The sequence below is a fragment of the Lutra lutra genome, chromosome 3, assembly GCF_902655055.1.
Source record: "Lutra lutra chromosome 3, mLutLut1.2, whole genome shotgun sequence".
In the NCBI taxonomy this organism is placed as follows: Eukaryota; Metazoa; Chordata; class Mammalia; order Carnivora; family Mustelidae; genus Lutra; species Lutra lutra.
In genome coordinates, this window is record NC_062280.1 from 21,233,359 (window position 1) to 21,253,224 (window position 19,866).

The window sequence follows — 19,866 nt, forward strand, 5'->3', positions numbered from 1 at the left end:
TTAACCAGAGGGCAAACCAGGTGCCCCAAAACACCCTTTCTCTTCTATGAAAAGATTCTGAAAAATTAATGGTCTGCTAAATAGTCTTAACTGTGTTTTTAAAATCCTTGCATAACATCAAACATTGACAACTAGGAACAAAGAAGAAAATTAACAAACTTTTTAACTAATCAAAACATATATTCTAAAGGAATAGTCTGAAGTTCAACAAGCACTGTGTGTGTGTGTGTGTGTGTGTGTGTGTGTGTAGGTGTGCATTGTCTCTTTCGTTCAGTAAGCCAAGCCACTATGCAAGTGTTTCCAAACTATACAGCGTACAAAAGACCAAGTGAAAGCATAAAAAGTGCTAAAATCCAGCAAGAATTCTACATGGTAAGCCTGCAACTACAAATCTAAATCTGCTCAGAGAGGAAGAACATTTTTCCTTTGCGCAAAAATGGGCTAGTGATGGCCGTGCAAGCCACTGTGATGGACACTGAAAAGAAATTAGCGCCAGGCAACTCAAAATCAATGGAATTTTTAAAAATCTGAGTTCTAATAAAACAATAACAATCCTTATAAAAATACTAGTGCAGTTTTGTATCAAAAATAAGTCAGTCCAGTCTTTAAAATTTCATATCCTGGAGCTCATACTTCTTTTGATGTGGGTCCTTGAAGACATTCACTTCTAATAAATAATTTTAATAAAAATTAAAAATATCATCTAGAGATAGCCTTCTCCATCAATAATTTCTTTTAAACACAACGGAACTATCTTCACAACTTCTGCAAAGCAACTTTAAACTTCTTCAGATCTTTTAACATAGTGAAATATGTAGCACATTTTAATCCAATAAACTAGCAACTTACTGCACTATACGAAGGTACTTTTACAGAATTTTTGGCATTTTTCTTATACCACGAAGGACTTATCTTTAGTTGTAAAAAGGCTTGCCCCTGATCATTCTAAAACATTAATGTGTCTGAAGTGGTTGGAAAAAAAACCCCACGTCAAATTCATCATTATACTGACATCATTCGCCTATATACCAAATGTTAAAAAGAAGTTTTCAGAAAGAAGGAAAATTACATAGGTCAGAAACAGATCTTCATAGAGAAAGAACAATGAGAATAAGTGAAAGTAAAATAGTAACTTTATTTTTCTTATATCTAATGGGTCTAATAGGTAACAAACCTGTTCAAAATAGTAATAGCAACAATTTAGTAGATTATGAATGTGCTCATGTATATGTGTATGCTTACATATATGTCTATAAAAATGCTAAGTATAAGGGAAAGGAATGACAGAAATGATACCAAAAAAATGAGAGGAAAGAATTAGGATTATTTTGTCATTATAAGGTACCTACAGGGTTATTTGAAAGAAAACTATAAATGTAACCACTAAAAAAAGGACTTTTTAAAAAAGATTTACTTATTTGAGCGAGAGAGAATGCATAAATGCATGTGAGCTGGGGGGAAGAGGAAGAGGGAGAGAATCTTAAGCAGATTCCCCACTGAGTGTGGAACTGACATAGGGCTCCTGTACTGAAATCAAGAATTGGATGCTAACTGAGCCACCCAGGTGCTTTACCACTAAAAAGAGGTTTTTTTGGCTTTTTTTTCTAAAGTATAATTGATATTCTAAGAAAGGAAAAGAAGTAGAATCATATAAAATGTTCATTTAAAACCCAAAAGGCAGAAAATTGTGGAAGACAAGAATAAGAGCAAAGACCAAGGGCAACAAATAGAAAACAGTGACAAATATAGTAGATATTAATCTACTACATCAGTAATCACTTTAAACATCAATAATCGAACTATACCAATTAAAAGACAGTGATCATCAGAGTGGATCAAAACATAAGACCTAACTGTATGTCATCAGAAACAAACTTTAAATATAAAAAACACATACAGATTAAAAGTAAAGGGATGGAGAAAGTTATGGCATGCTAACATGAACTAGAGGAAATCAAGATTAGCTATATTAATTTCAGACAAAGCAGACTTTAGAGCAAGAAGTTATCATGAATAAAGAAGGGGATTACGGTACAATAAAAAGGTCTACTTCCAAGAAGATAACAATCTTTAATGTGTATGTGCCTAACAAAAGACCATCAAACTCTGTGAGGCAATAAATGATAAAACTGCAATGAGAAACAAATGAATCCATTATTCTAGCTGAAGACTATAACACTCTTTCAGAAATGCATGGATCCAATAGGCAGAAAACCAGTAAAGATGCAGCTGAATCATTCACCAACTAGGCATTAACAGACATCGACAGCCTACATCATCCAACAACAGTCAATTACACATTCTTCTCAAGTTAACAAGGAAAATAAAAGAGACTACATTCTGGGCCATAAAACAAAATTTAATTAAAAAAAAAAAAAAAAGAAATTGGGGCACCTGCGTGGCACAGTTGGTTAAGCATCCGACTCTTGGTTTCAGCTCAGGTTGTGATCTCAGGGTCCTGAGATCAAGCCCCACTTTGGGCTCCATGCTCACTATGGAGTCTGCTTGAGATTCTCTCTTCTCCTCTCTCTGCCCTTCCTGCTTATGCTCTTCCTCTCTCTCTCTGTCTCTCTCTCTCTCAAATAAATAAATAAATTTTAAAAAGATAAAAATCATATGATGTCTGCTCTCAGACCACAATGAAATTAAAATTGGAAATCAGTAACAAACAGGGGTGGCTGGCAGCTTCAGTTGGAAGAGCATACATCTTTTGATCTCCAGGTCATGGGTTCGAGCCCCATGTTGGGTGTAGAGATTACTAAAAAATAAATAAACTAAAAAAAAAAACAAAAAGGAAAACAAAAACCACTAACTGAAAAATCCCCCAAAACTTGAAGATTAAACTACACACTTTTAAGTAATGCATGGGACAAAGAAATCATCTGAAGATAGATTTTAAAATATGAGTGAAATGAAAATGCAAATACAAGACACCAAAACTTGTAGGATTCAGGGAAAACAGTCCTTATGCAGAACAGTAAGAGGAAGTTACATAATTTATAGCATTAAATGCATATTTAGAAAACTTTTTAAAAATCTAAAACCAATTACCCAAGCTTCCACTTCAGCAAACTAGAAAAAGAAGAGCATATTAAATCCAAAGTAAGTAGAAGGAAAGAAATAATAAAAACTAGAGAAATCAATAAAGCTGAAAATACAAAACTGAGAAATCAACAAAACCAAAAAAGGGGTTTTCTTAAAGATTAATAAAATCAGTAAGTCTCTGGCCAGACTAAACAGAAAAAAAAAAAAAGATGACACAAATTCCTAATATTAGAAAGGAAAGAGGAGATATCACGACAGACCTTATGGACATTAAAAAGATAATAAAAGAATATGATGAATAACTCTAAGTCCAGAAATTTAATAACCTAGGTGAAATGGGCCAATTTCTTGAAATGCACAATCTGCCAAAACTCATATAAGAAGAAATAGACAGGGAGGTGGGTGGGAGGATGAATTAAATAGGTGATGAGGATTAACAAGTACAGTTGTGGTGAGCACTGGGTATTATACGGAAGTGCTGAATCACTCTACTGTACACCTGAAACTAGTATTACACTGTATATGTTAACTAACTGGAATTTAAATAAAAGCTTTAAAAAATACTCCTGGGTTTGTTATAAATATATAAATTTAAAAAAGAAAGAAACAGACAACCTTAATAGCCCTATATCTATTAAAGAAATTGGATCAGGGCACCTGGATGGCTCAGTCTGTTAAGGGTCTGACTCTTGGTTTCAGCTCAGGTCATGACCTCCTGGTCATGGGAGTGAGCCCCACGTGAGGCTCTAATTTTAGCGTGGAGTCTGCCTCAGAGTCTCTCTCCCTCTCCCTCTTACTCGCTCTGTCTCCTCCTCTCAAATAAATAAATATTTAATAAATATTTAAAATCTTTAAAAAAAAATAGAAAAAAATAAAAAAAATTTTAAAAAAATCTTTAAAAAAAATAAAGAAACTGGATCAATAATTAATAATCTTCCAAAAGAGAAAGTACCATGCCTAAATGGGCTCACTGGTAAATTCTACTAAAAATTTAAGGAAGAAATGTTACCAACCCTCTACAATCTCTTTCAGAAGATAGAGGCAGAGGGACTACTTCTTAACTCATTCTTTGAGGCCGGCATTACCCTAATGCCCTAATGTAAAGACATTACAAGAAAACTATAGATCATTATCTCTCATGGAGATAGCTGCAAAAATCCTCAAAAAATATTAGCAAATTAAATTCAACAATGTATAAAAAGACTTTTATAACATGACCAAGTGGGATTTACCCAGGTATTCAAGACTAGCTCAATATTCAAAAATCAATTAACAAAATCCATCACATCATCTTATCAATAGATACACAAAAAACATTTTACAAAATTCAACACTGACGCAGGATAAAAACTCTGTTATACTTAAAAAAAAAAAACAACAAAAAAAAACAAACTCTCAATTAACTAGGAATACACAGAATTTCCTCAACCAGATAATCTACCAAAAACCTATAACCACATCATACCTTCAATGGTGAGAAACCAGAAATTTTCCCACTAAGATTAAGAACAATGTGATATATCCCCCCTCACTTCTCATTTTCATCATAGTAGAAACCTTAGCTAATAGAATAAGAAAAGGAAATAAAAGATACCCAAGGTGTGTAAGGAAGAAATAAAACTTTTTGTTCACAGATGACATGATTATCTATAGGAAAAATCCAAAAGAATTACACACAAAAACCCTTGCAACTAGTAAGTGATTATAGAAACATTGCAGGATACAAAGTTAATATACAAAAGTCAACTGCTTTCTTACATACCAGGAATATACAAGTGGAATTTGAATAAAAAACATTACATTAGTACACCCATAAATGAAACACTTAGCTATAAGTCTTAAAAATATATGAAAAATCCATGAGAAAAACTTTAAAACTCTGATGAATGATATCAAAGAACTGAGTAAATAGATATTCCATGTTCAAAGTCTCAATATTGATAATATGTCAGCTTTTTCCAATTTGATTCAATAAAATCCCAATCAATTCTGTTTCTATCTTATTTCTCAATAATAACAAAACGGGCAACCTAATTAAAAAATAGGCAAAGACCTGCACAGACACCTCTCCAAAGAACATACAGATATGGCAAGTAAGCATATAAAAAAATGTTCAACATTGTATAGCCATTATCGAATTGCAAATTAAAGCAACAGTAAGGTACCACTATATATCCAGCGGAATAACCGAAATCCAGCACTAACAGCAAATGCGGACAAAGATGTGGAACAAGAGCAATCTCATTCACTGTTGGTCGGAATGCAAAATAGTACAGCCACTTCAGAACAAAGTTTGGCAACTTCTTACAAAACTAAATATACTCTTACCATACAATCCAGGAATTGCACTTCTTGGTATTTATCCAAATAAACTGAAAGCTTAATGAAAACATAAATATTTACAGCAGTTTTATTCATAATTTCCAAAACCTGGAAGTAATCAAGACATCCTTCAATAGGTGACTAAATAAGTAAACTGTGGTACATCCAGACAGCAGACTATTATTCAGCACTAGAAATACACTATCAAGTCAAGTCAAGACATCAAGAAAACTTAAATGCATATTACTAAGAGAAAGAAGGCAATCTGAAAAGGCTACACACTGTATAATTCCAACCCTGTGACTCTAGAATGGGCAAAACTATGGAGATAGTAAAAAGATTAATGGTTGTCAGGGATTGGAGGGAGGGAAGAGTAAGAAGGCTCTGAGGATCTGTAGGGCAGTAAAAATATTCTGTGTGATTCCTATTTTGCCAACCCACAGAATGTGTAATACCAAAAGTGAACCCTACTGTAAACTACGGACTTTGGGTGGTAATAACGTGTCTGTACAGTACCACTGTGGTAGGGGATGTCAATAATGGGGAAGCTTATGCATGTTTAGAGACAAGGGACATCTGAAATTCTCTATACTTTCTCCTCAATTTTGCTGTGAACCTAAAACTGCCCTAAAATTTATTAAAGATATATATATGTGATAATGAGCTTATTTTCATTGAAGTACTACTTTCCTCAACGATGTCCAGGCACCACAATATAAAGTATTTCTTTACCATTTTGTAGCTATTGCTCCATTTTGCAATTGCACTTGAATTTCTGCCCTTCTGTAAAAAACTGTCACTCAACCATCACTGCAATTTCTCTAGGACTGTTTTTCATTCCACTTTCTCTGTGTCCCATTCAAGTAAAATATAACAAAAACAGACTTTTCTCATCTATTTCTTAAGTGTAGAGAATTTAAAAATAAATATAAAAATAATTTGTCAACTTCACATTATACAAATGTAAAGGTACTCTTATTTGCAATTAATGACATGTTATTAGTCTTTTTACTCTCAATGTCACAATTAGTTTATACTCCTATTTATCCAGTTCCTCAAAGGGAAATTCATCATCTGATTTTTTTTTTTTTTACTTCTTTTCCTTTCCACTGGTAAAATAGGAAAGCACAAAGAAAACTCTGAGTACTCATTTCTGTAGGTCTGCAAGAAACTACTCATTTTCTTTCAATCTAGAAAGATTAATCTGAGAGCTTCCAACTAAATATCAACAGTTCTCTCCTTTCTTGGTGAATGGGGCACCTAAGCGGCTCAGTTAAGCAACTGCCTTCAGCTCAGGTCATGATCTCAGGATCCTGGGATCCAGCAGGGTCCCTGCTCAGCGGGGAGTCTGATTCTACCCCCACCTTCTGCCCCTCCACCCCATTCATGCTCTTTCTCTCAAATAAATACAACCTTTAAAAAACAGACTGCCAATTAACACCAAAGTAAAAACTCAAAGTAATTTGAATATATGGGGACTAATTTGGGGTACCAAAGAGACTTTTCTCTCCACACCCAAAAAACCTGGGTAATTTGGAAGATAGTGTCAGTTTTCCTCAAATAAGATAAGACTTAACCATGTTTCTTCCTTTTTTACAACCTTGGAAGATCAGAATATGTCTGTGTCAACATCTGTGAGTTTTCCCATATGCATCCTAGACGAAAGTAACTGATCGTTTCCCAGATGAAGAGAAATGTTAGAACTCTAAGGTTGTACCACCAGATGAGAGGGAACATAATTGTAGCAGAGTCTATGGGTGACCCACCTATATCCCCTGACACTTACCAAGCATACAAAGACCTGACTTACAAATGCCAGCACCTGCATTTCTTTGACCCAGGGCTTTTTTGTTGTTCCTTGAGCCTGCTGTGTCACCCAAGCGGCAGAACAAAAGGGTGAAGGAATTGGACACAACCATAAATAATCTTCACCTTGTAACTGATGACCTGCTGTACAAATGCACCAGTTTCCTCACCTCTCAAATTCCTCTCAGGCATGTATTTTATGCTGGCTCCCCAAGTTTCTCATGGCATAATTAAGCTCCAGTCTCTCACAATAGTAAATTGCTTGATAAGACACTTTATTAGCTTTCAAATCAGTGCGTTATGTATAGACACTTTATATTTAATGTTTCATCTACTTATCTCCGGAACTCTTTAAGGTAGCAGATCAAAGAGGAATCTGATGCAAAGGTTTAAGAATAACATTAACCTCAGGGCACCAGGCTTACTCAGCCAGAAGAGCACGTGACTCTTGATCTCAGAGTAGTGAGTTCGAGCCCCAGACTGGGTACAGAGATGACTTAAAAAAAAAAAAATTAAAAAAAAAAATAGTATTAATCTTTGCTCAGGGTCACAGAGCAAGCCATGACTGTAACACAAGGAGGTCCAAAACTTGTGCTGCTTCACCAAAAGAACAGACACAGGGGGTGATTCTGTTCTTATTATAGTATTAGGATTATATCTCAAACCTACAAAAACCCTAAAATCCTATTTTGTTTTCCAAAGGAAAATGGCTTTAAAAATTTTTTCTAATGCACACTAGTCTCTCAACCAAAAGTTATTTTTAACAGAATTAGTAATGGCATTATGAATTAATCCACTGCCTACATTTTTGAAGGGTAAAGGGGCAAGTCAAATATATATTTTAAAAATATATATATACATATAAAAATATTTATTTATTTATAATAATAATGGTGGGGTGCCTATGTGGCTCAGTCAGTTAAGTGTCTGCCTTAGTCTCAGGTCATGATCCCAGGGTTCTGGGATCAAGTCCCAAATTGGGCTCTGTGCTCTGCGGGGAGCCTGCTTCTCCCTCTCCCTCTGCCTGCTGCTCTCCCTGCTTGTGTGTGTTATCTTTCTCTCTGTGCCCAATTAATAAAATCTTTTAAAAATTTAAAAATAAAAATAAAATAATGGTAATGGTAAGGGCTAATGTGAGTGCTTTACAATTTCCTAAAACCATTACATTCCTTCACAGCTAAATTTCCTAACCAAAATGAAGGAATTTGTTTTCCTATCAGGATTAAAAAAAAAAAAAAGTAATAGAAAACATTTATAATAATATAATCTAAGATTTTTAAGATAAATATAATAAATTTTACTTACCAATTTTTAAGTTACAAATGTTAAATATTAAAACAGTCACTTTTAAAGGTCTATATTTTGTCATGTTGTATTTCATTCATTCATTCTTTCATTCATTCACTGAATACACACTCACACTGGTTCTAAGATGTGTAAGATACATCTTGTGGCCAGTTTAGTACTAGAGACAAAGGAAGAACGTGGGGCAACAAAGTAAAAATAAACTACAGAATGGAAGAAGAAAAGATAAACATATATGGAGAGAAATTTCATTGATTGCCAAACCTAATTTTTCTATCTTCAAAACTGCATATTTAAATACAGAAAAATTCATTTAGTCAACAAATTAAAACACACACACACACACACACACACACACACACACACTAAAAAGTAGACAACGCAAAGTAGTGGGTATGCAATGACAGAAAAGTAGTATTGGTTCTTCAGTTAATTAAAATTAAGTTGAAGTCAACTGTAGTATTTGCCATTGTAGACCTTAAAATTTAATTGAGAAGTCTATTCGTATTCAGTAGAGACAATGAAAATTTAATTGTGTTAGCACTCACTTAAAAATTTAGGTCCACAAAATGTATATTTTTACCTATTTTATATTTAAGGCTTAATTCTGAACTTCATTCATTAAAAATTATTCATCTACATTTGAAAAGCCAATTTCTAAAAATGTAAAGAAAAATAATCTTAAAAAAATAAACTTAAAAAAACTTATATCAGAATAAATGTATTCAATTATTGAATGAACTTAACCTAAACAGAATTCCAGTTTAAAAAAAACAGAAACCATTTTTACATTCATATCAAAAGATACAAATACTTAAAAGTTGTGTTATTCTCACAATTCAGTAAGCATCAAAATTAATAAAATGTTGAGAAACAATCTTTCCCACAAGAAATCTAGTCACATTAGTAAAAATATTCAAAACAAAGTTAATATCCAATTTTGCAGGAGGTATATAAAATCAAGAAATGCAAATAGAGTTCAAATAGCAAAAAAAAAAAACCCACAAAAACCTAAACAATCAGTGAACTAAAGAATTCGAAGTTATATGAATTTTGTATTACTGATTTGAATTGATCAGATGAGTGTAACCTGAGAATCTAAAAATACAGATATGAGCCTTAACAACTAAGGCATCCTAATATTAAATGGTCAATAATGCAAGAGGCTAAAAATATATATCTTAATATTAAACTTCTTAGATTCATTATTTTCCTAAAGCATGTCTGGTATTCCTGAGCCTTCCAACTGACTAAACAAAAAGAAAGATAGAATGAGAAATAAACTTTCCAAGCCTGTACCTAATTTTTTTCCAGGCTACTTTACTTCAGCTTTCATCAATAAACTGGCAAAACTGACAAGAAAAGAAATGAGATGTATATTGCTTGATCCTTTGTATAAAAAAATTAATACTTTGACTCTTCCTATTTGTGTATGTTTCACCTAAATGTCCAAAATTAGTGTTCTCTGACTAAATTCAAGGAGTAAATGCAAATCTTAAAATGTCTTGGCCAATCAGTAATTATATGCTTGGTATATAAGATTTGTTTTAAGGTTTAAAATGTGGTTTCCATCCTTACTAGGTGTTGGGTTATTAAGACTAATACATATATTAGCAAATCATATAGGACAAAATATGATTTAATGATAAACTGTATGGCAGATTAAGTACTATAGGAGATCAATGAAAGAAAATCCTAATGAAGGTCAAAAGAGTCTAGGAAGACATGATTTTCTGATTTTTATTTCTAGCTTAAAAGAGACAAACTTGCCCAATGGCTGTACTCAACAACAAAAGGTAAGTAATTTACTAAATTTACCTACTCAATTTTATTAAATTGAATTTCTTCAAAAAGCACTATTAACATAAAAATTGATAAATTTCTGGACTTCTTTCAGAGCACATGTGCTTAATAATTCTTGTGGCTTTAAGCATCAATGAATGATACGTTGATAAAGCTGCATGGCCCAATAGCAAGAACATTGGTTTGAAGGGTTCCACACATGGACAACAAACCTAGCTCCATCAATTAGTTAGCTTTTTGACCATGGGCAAGTTACTTAGCCACGCAAAGACTATTTCTTCTTAAATTAAATAAGGATAACAATAATCATCACCTCCCACGGTTGTTGAAAGGATTAAATAATATATCATATGTGAATATCACAATGCCAGTCAGAAAAAAATAGGTGCTCAATATTAGCTCCTATATTCAAACACATTTCAAACATAGTGATAACAGAAAACCGAAAGACTAGAATGCCCACTTTGTTTTACATTTTATTCTTTACCATAGAAACTGATATACTGACCTTCTATTTATTAGTAAAAATTAACATGTTCAGCTTCTAATTCTGTAATAATTCTCACTCATCTTTCGCAATTTGATAAAAATGATGGACTTTTTCCTCCCAAAATACATACACAGTATTTTGCCTCAAGTTAGGGACATTAACAGATTCCCTAAAGCTAGATTTAAAAACTGTTCTATCTGGCTATTTTAAAAAAATGTAATTCAAATTAAACAAAGTTTAAAAATTCAGTTCCTCAGTTACACTGGCCACATTTCAAGTGCTCAATAGCCATATGAGGCTATGTGGTAATACAGATACAGAACATTTTTATCAATTCAGAAAACTTCCATCAGATAGGGCTATTCTGGAGTATTAACACAGCGTGTTACATAAAACTACTTGATCTCTGTTTTTGTTTTTGTTTTAGTTTTGAAGTAGATTCTCAATAGAGACTGTGGATATTTTCCCCACAACCAAGTCCCCAAGGTCCAGCACATAATAAGCATTCAATAGGTATCTAATAGCTAACATTTTTTTGCTTTGGTTATACTAATTCATCAAAAATTGATAGTGAAGACCTGAGCTGAAAGAACTCGACAAGTATATAAATACAAGTATATAAATACTTTGTTTTAAAAAAAAAAAAAGGCAGATCAACTTTTATATACTCTGAACTGATAACTTCTAAAGCGTAAAGCCAATATGGGCTCCCCAATGTACAGACTAAATTTTTTGCATTTTGGTTACACATACTGGCTAAAAATCTTAAGCCCTGTCTATAGCCTATTCTATTCAAGAAGGGGAAAATGCTTACTTCTAGCTAAAGAAGTATTATTACCCCTATATGGTTTTTCATTATCCCTATACGGCTTTTTCCTAGATAGAACAGTTGGATAACTTATTCTTAAATATTATGTACATATTCACACACAGTAGCTTAACAAAATATTTTTAAAATTCACCAAACTTTATACCTTAAAGATTATGGCATTAAAATTTTAGAAAACCTATTTCCTTTTCATGTATCATGAATCAAGACAAAACTGCTGCTATACACAGAACAGTAAAAGGTCTAATAATAATCTTGCACTTACACGGCCACATTTTTTCTAATGGTATACTCATCCAAATCGTCATCAGAGCTGCTATCAGTTGCATCAGAATCCAGACCTTCTTCAACATGAGACAACAGCCCTGTAGCAGACAGTGCAAATCTTTGGATTTCTGCAGCTGTACACCGTGCAAAGCCATTTTTCGTATCCCTCCACAACTTATTCTCTGCAGTCAACATGTTGACTTCTGGATTAATTTCAGTGCAATTAGGTAAACTGCTATCCAAAACTGTGGTCGGTTCATGAAAGATCTTCATTTGGGGGAGTTGATGTTTCAGAGAAAATTTCATTTGTTGACCATAGTGCTTAACAACATGCTTTGCCAGAAGCATCTGCAAATGTTTCTGAGTTCTTCTAGCCTGGCTAAGTAAAATTTTCTGTTTACTTACACAATGAAGTAAACGAGCGTTCACTTCCTCCTCTTTTTCAGCAACTGAGAGACTAATAGGCACCTTGGAGTGGCCAGGCCCCATTTTCTTTCGAGCACAGTGCAATAAACCCTGTTTAATTCCAGCATCAGTAACTTTATCCAAAAGTGCACTCTTTTGGTACCATTTGCAGTTTTGCAGTTGTACTTTCTCTACATTAGTGTCTTTGGTTATATTGGAATCCAAAATAATTTGTACATCTGTCATGCCCTGGCTTGTGGTGTCTGAGAGCAGTTCCTTTTTGATGAACTCTTCAGAATGAGAATGACAGATTTTACTAAGCTGAATGTTGCTGCCGTTACACAGTACGTTTTTCAGCTTACTGCCGTTGGGTTCCCCTAATTTCCTTTGTTTGTGACTCTCACTGTATTTATTTAATGCAGAATGAGAGCTCATTAAAAGAACGGTCTGATAATGTTTTGAAGACTGAGAGGAGCCAAAATGTTTTAAATTCACAAAGTTAGTGTTAAGAGTAGGTTCAGGAGTTGGAAATCCCAGCATCTGAGACAAAGTGTCTCCCTTGAGCTTTTCATCTACAGTTGCTGCACTTTCCATGCAGAGCATCTTGTCGGACTCCATGGTACTTGATATAGATGAAAAGCAGATACCCTTTGTTGCTGCCTCCCTCAGAGCTGGGGTCATGGCGAATCCTGCAGATAATTATTGGAAACCTAAAATAATGTAAAAATAAATGATCAAATATCTAGAAAAAAGGTTTATGCTTATTATACTTTTACCAAGGGCAACATTTTCAATGTTTCTGATTAAAATGTGAATGGAACCAAACTCCTCCTTTATTTCCCAACTCCTAAAAATATCTATGTTCTTTCCTAATTCATAAGGAATTCAACAAAGACTAAGCTATTCTTCACTCTGACTGTGGACCCAATACCAAAAACTCCAATTAAAAGTGCACACAAACTACCTAGAACAATAAGTATTAGACAAATACTTGTGGATGTATTGCGATTATATTTCAAGATTCCTTTTTCTCCTTTTTTTTTTTTCCTGGATAATGTTTAGTGAAAAGCAAAAGAAAAAAATTCCAACCTGAAATCTGGAAATTAAAATATTTGAAAATGTGACTCAATCCCATACCTTCAGCCAAAGTAAGAACTACTTATCTTTATAAAAGCTGCTCAAAACCTCCATTTCTCAAATTTCACAATCTGAACAGAATAAATATTAACTAAAATAAGTTAAATAATGTAAAAAGATGTAAGTAACTGAACTACAAGCAAAAAAGTATAACTTCAACTGTTAAAAATAGTATTGCAAAAACTTGCTAAATCTTCAACGCAAAAAAGGTTTCTGTGAAAAATATCTGCAATAATTTTTTTTCCCTTTTCACAGAGAAGTGTAAGTTATCCTTATAAAAGCTGTTACTCCTGCCTGGAAAATAGTGGGGACTATAACAAATGACTGCTAAAGATTTATCCCATAATTAAACAAATTCCATTATATTTTATCAAAAGAAAAGGCGTAAGGCCATACAGTCTGATTCACTGAAAAAGCTAACCTTCTACCACTGAAAAATTTGAAGGCTAAATAGTGAAAAAAAATTTATACCATTAATAATTATGAATTTTGTAAGATACTCTAGAATGATACTCCATAATTTTTGTTTCAACACATGACAATTAATAGTCATTTAAATGCCCATACTCCGGGGCGCCTGGGTGGCTCAGTGGGTTAGGCCTCTGCCTTCAGCTCAGGTCATGATCTCAGGGTCCAGGGATCGAGCCCCGCATCGGGCTCTCTGCTCGGTGGAGAGCCTGCTTCCCCCTCTCTCTCTGCCTGCCTCTCTGCCTACTTGTGATCTCTGTCTGTCAAATAAATAAATAAAATCTTTTAAAAAAATAAATAAATAAATGCCCATACTCCCATTCTGTATGTCCCCAGGTGCTAATTGTAACTCTATAACCTTCATTTTTATGTGAAAACACAAAACCAAAAGGGGACTGCTTACAAAGACTAGCAAGAATGATAAAAGAGAAAAAAGTTACAAAGGCTTCAATGCAGTTAGAAAAGAAAAATACACAGTGTTAAAAGCAAGTTATAGAAAGACGACTTTGGCAATATATATAATAAAAAAGAATTCATACCAGAATACATAAAGAACTCCTACAAATGAGCAAACTGGTCAGGCACTTCACAGATGACATCCAAAAGATCACTAACATATACTCAATCTTATTAGTAATGAAGGAATTATAGATTAATAATGTAAGAGACTAGTTTTCCAATCACTAAATTGAAAACAATGTTTTAGGGGCTCAGTTGGTTAAGCATTTGCCTCAACCCGGGTCACAGAGCTGGGGGTCCTGGGACAGAGCCCTGCATTGGGCTCCCTGCTCAATGGGGAGTCTGCTTCTCCCTCTCCCTCTGCCCCTCCACCCCACTCATGCTTTGTCGCTCTCTCTCCTCTCAAATAAAACTTAAAAAGAAAATCATGTTCTAAGTCTGAAATACCACTTATGACAATGCAGTAAGATTTCTCACATCTATTTGGACTATAAGTTGATTCAGCACTTGACAATAATGTAGAAAATGTATTTGTCAGGGTGCCTGGGTGGCTCAGTCGTTAAGCATCTGCCTTCGGCTCAGGTCATAATGTCAAGTCCTGGGATCGAGCCCCACATCGGGCTCTCTGCTCCACAGAAAATCCACTTCTCCCTCTCCCATCCCCTCTGCTTGTGTTCACTCTCTCTGTCAAATAAATAAATAAATAAAATCTTAAAGAAAAAATGTATTTGTCATAGGTACATAAGATAGCACTATTAGTAACAGCAAACTATTCTTTCAAAGCAACCTACATATCTAACAGTAAGAGAATGGATAATAAAACATGACGGAATACTATCCAGCAGCTAAAAAGAATGACCTAACTCTATATATACATACAAATATGGACAAACCTCAAAAAGAATATAAAGTTTTTTTTAATGGTACAGTATGCTACCAAATAAATAAAATACAAACACAAGCTCTCTTTGCTCCTTCTACTGTGAGAATAAAGATCATTCTCAGCCATCAGACTGTCAACATTCCAGAAAATGTCAACATTGCTCTGAAGAGACACACTGTTATTGTGAAGGGTCCCAGAGCATCAATACAGAACTCAATCTCAGGGCACCTGGGTGGCTCAACTGGTTAAATGCCTGCCTTTGGCTCAAGTCATGATCTCCAGGTCCTGGGATCAAGCCCCACATAGGGCTCCCTGCTCAGCGGGGAGTCTGCTTCTCTCTTTCCCTCTCTCTCTGTCCCTCCCCACTGCTCGTTCTAATTTTAAAAAATTAAAAAAAAAAAAAAACTCAATCTCCTTGGAAAGATAAAGAAGAGGTTCCAAGATGACAAATAGTGGGGAAACAGAAAAGAACTGGCAATTGTTCACACTATCTACAGTCATGTACAGAACATGAGCAAGGGCATTACACTGAACTTCTACCACAAGATGAGGTCTGTGTATGCCCATTTCCCCATCAATATTGCTATTCAAAAGAATGGTTCTCCTGTCGAAAATGAAAATTTCTTGGGTGAAAAATATATCCTCAGAGTTTGGATGAGGCCAAGTATTGCTTGTTCAGTATCTCAAGTCCAGAAAGATGACTTAATTCTTGAAGTAACACCGAACTTGTATCAAACTCAGCTGTTTTGATTCAGCAAGCCACAACAGTTAAAAACAAAGATATCAGAAAATTTTTGGATGTTTTCCATGCTTCTCAAAAAGGAACAATTTAGCAGGCTGATGAATAAGATCTAGTTGTCCAGCTACAGAAACAGCAGTATACTGGATGATTTTTCAGACTTATTTGTGGTTATTTCAAAGATTCAATAAAACCTCTATTGATTTGGAAAAAAAAAAATACAAACACAAGACCACACCACATACATGTGCATGTGTCTTTATGTGTTTGCAAGAATAAAAAATGAACCAGGGGTACCTGGGTGGCTCAGTGGGTTAAGCCTCTGCCTTTGGCTCAGGTCGTGATCTCAGGGTCCTGGGATCAAGCCCCACATCAGGCTCTCTGCTCAGCTTGGGGCCTGCTTCCCCCCCTCTGTCTGCCTCTCTGCCTACTTGTGATCTATCTCTCTCTCTCTCTGTCAAATAAAAAAAAAAAAAAAAAAGAAGAAGAAACAGAAAAACACCCACCAGATTTGTAACAGTAGTTGCACATCAGGTAAGTTCCATAAAACAGAACAAAGAGTGATGGTTTAAGAGAAGCTGAGTTTCAACTACAGACTTTATTACCTGGGTGAAAAAGACTTAAATGCAAAATGAACAAATGTTAATGGTTATTAATTCTGTGTGATAAAAATATAAATGTTTGGGGGTACCTGGCTAGCTCAATCAGTAAAGCATGCAACTCTTGATCTCAAGGTCGTGAGCTCAAGCCCCATGATGGGCATAGAACTGACTTAAAAATATAGAGAGATGTTTGCCTTTTTTATACTCAAAAAATGAAGTAGAGATTTCTGTATAATTCTCTCCCCAAAATCTGTATATCTCAAAATTTTCTAACTTTATGAGAAATAGTCTATTATTTTCTACTCAATAAACATCTACAATAGTATTTAGATATTTATTTGCTTCCTAAGGAAAACTGTGTTAATCACAGATGAGGTAGGCGTATTTAAAAGACACTATACTCTATCCCCTCCCTACCCACCTTCTCTCTCCCAAAAATCTGAACAAGGCTTTAGGGACATATTCAAAGTGGGTAACAGCAGGGGCAGAAGGTAAAATATCATGAGGTAGCAGAGTTCATCTTAGTCCTGCATAAACTAAATTTAAGGGAAAACTAAGAGGCATAAATAAATAAATATTAATCAAGAACTATAATTAGTAGCCAAAAATTATGTACATTTACACTGGTTTAGGGGCATTTATGGTAGAGAACTAGAATAAAACACACACAAAAAACTCTGGTGAGATCTCTAGGGCTTACTTGGTATGACAGGCAGTTTCTAAAATGATCTTAGTAATCCCCATATCCTGGTATTCATGCCCTTGGGTAATCCTTTCCTCCTGAGTATGGACTGGATTTGCTAACTTGCTTCTAACAAACAGAATGCAGGAAAGGTAATGGGATATCACTTCTGAGATTAGGTTACAAAGAGGTTGTGGCTTCCATCTTGTCACCCTCTTTCACTCTGGGATGCCAGCTGCCATACTGTGAGCGGGAAGACCCACACAGCAAAGAACTCCTGTCTCTGGCCAACAGTCAGCAACTACCTAAAGCCTGACAGAAGTTAAGTGAGTAATGTGAGAAGCAGATCCTTCCCCAATCAAGCCTTCAGATGACAGAAGCCCCAGCCAACACACTGACGGTAGCCTTGTGTCAAGTCCTGAGCCAGAAGCACCCAGCTAAGCTATGCTTAGATTCCTGACCCACAGAAGCTGTGAAATAAAGACATTAAATTGGGGGCCCATTTGTTACATTGCAATAGATAACTAATACACTTGGATATGAAGACTTTTGAGTTCTAGTCTCTGGAAAGCCCATCCATTCTAGTTCCAGTACTAGGATACCATGAAGTTCCTCTATATTATATTCCCAAGTGTATCCTTATAAAAATTTCAGCCTGAAAGTCTTTCTACATTACAATCAAAAGAAACTCATGAATTCTGATGTCTCCTAAAAATAAGAAATTATGTTCATATAGTCTTTCTTTTATGTGATAGAACATGGTGATTGATTTTCAAATATTGAATCACCCTTGTATCCCCGGAATAAATCCCATTTAATGTTTAGTTTTATCATTAAACATAGTGCATTATCCTAATTTTTTTAAAATTATTGAAATATGTGATTACATATAACAAAGTATCCTAACTGATAACTCTAAACTCTATCATTTCTGACTTCCTCCATATTACATACACTACACTTAACATTAACATTTCTAAAGATCTATAAAGGCTTGGATTTCCGACCATTTTGTTAACTACTACATGCATCCCTCATTTTATTGCACTTCACTCTATTGCACTTTGCAGATAGTGGGGGTTTTTTTGTTTGTTTTTGTTTTTTTACAAATTAAACGTTTCTAGCAACCCTGCATCAAGCAAGTCTATCAGTGCTGTTTTTCCAACAGCATATGTTCACTTCACGTCTGTGTCACAGTTTTGTAATTCTCACAATATTTCAAACTTTTTCATAATTATTATATTTGTAATAGTGGTCTTGATTAGTGATTATGACTCACCAAAAGCTCAGATGACAGTTAAAGTTTTTAGCAACAAACTATTTTTTAATTAAGGTTATGTACAGCTGACCCTTCAACAATGCAGGGGTTAGAGATGCCAACCACCAACACAGTTGAAAATCCATGTATAACTCTAACTCCTCCAAAACTTAACTACTAGAAGCCTTACCAATTATATGAACAGTAAAATAACACATATTTTATGTTATATGTATTATATAGTATATTATTACATTAAAGCTAAAGGAAAGAAAATGTTAAGAAAATCATATGATAAAATACATTTACAGCATTTTATTTATTGGAAAAAAAAATTGGTGTATAAGTGGACCCAGAGGGTTCAAACCTATGTTGTTCAAAAGTCAAGTGTATCTTGTTTTTCCAGACATAATGCTATTGCATACTTAACAGACCACAGTATAGTATAAACGTAACTTTTACATGCACTGGGAAGCAAAAAATTCATTTGACTTACTTTATTGCAATATTTGCTTTGTTTTGGTGGTCTAGAACTAAACACACAATAACTCCAAGGACCAGCAACGTGAAAAAGTATCTGACATATGGCAGATGCTCAGTAAATATCTGGTGAATAAGTAAGTGTTTACCATGATGTTCAGAATAAAATCCAAAGTTGCCCTTTCCATGGCCTACAAAGTTCTACGTTATCAGTCCCTGATTACTTCATACTCAACATCTCTCTTCATGGATTACTACACTCCAGCAACACGGGCCTCTGTGTTATTCTTGAAACACAGCAGATAGTCCCTGCCTCAGGGTCTTTGTACTTGCAATTCTCTCAGCCTGGAACAATTTTTCACAGATAAATCAGTTGGCTCCCTCAATTCATTCATATTTCTGCTCTACAATCCCCTCATCAGAATCTTGGCTTGACTAATATACGTAAAATAGCTTTAGCCACTCAATTCATGACACTCCATTCCCTTATAATGCTTATTGTTCCTGATAGCCATGATCTGATATTTTGTTACATTCTAGTGAGGAATTTATTTTAAGGGCAGACCTAGATTTTGGTCAAGGTTCCAACTGCCAGCACTTAAAACAATGCCTGGTATACAACTGCCAGCTATTTGTTGATTGAATAAACAAACAAACAAGTGAGTCACGATTTTGAAATGTGTTCCAAGATTAAAGTAGTAACAAATCATAACACCTATTTCAATTATTATTTTTAAAATAAATGTTATAAGCAAAGCAATATATAAAAATAATGTGTCACCACCAATTGTGGTTTTCCGTTAGTACATACTGGCTCGGTGCTTTTTTTAAGATTTTATTTATTTATTTGACAGAGAAAGATAGTGAAAGATGGAACACAAGAACA

At 34.5% G+C, this 19,866-nt stretch overlaps 1 protein-coding gene and 1 pseudogene across 6 annotated transcripts in view; one reads left to right on the forward strand and one right to left on the reverse strand.

Annotated features, from left to right (window-relative positions):
• Nucleotides 1–19,866, reverse strand: part of KANSL1L (KAT8 regulatory NSL complex subunit 1 like) — a 139,895-nt gene that overhangs the window by 108,983 nt on the left and 11,046 nt on the right. For 5 of the 6 annotated variants that reach the window (XM_047720944.1, XM_047720943.1, XM_047720945.1 and 2 more), the window contains exon 2: nucleotides 11,866–12,982. In XM_047720944.1, coding sequence (XP_047576900.1) covers nucleotides 11,866–12,953 — 1,088 coding nt within the window. In that variant the 5' untranslated portion in view covers nucleotides 12,954–12,982. Of the gene's footprint in view, nucleotides 1–11,865; nucleotides 12,983–16,464; nucleotides 16,906–19,866 lie in introns of those variants that run through there. The other variant, XM_047720942.1, reaches the window with a different exon arrangement.
• Nucleotides 15,634–16,161, forward strand: LOC125095516 (60S ribosomal protein L9-like; annotated as a pseudogene).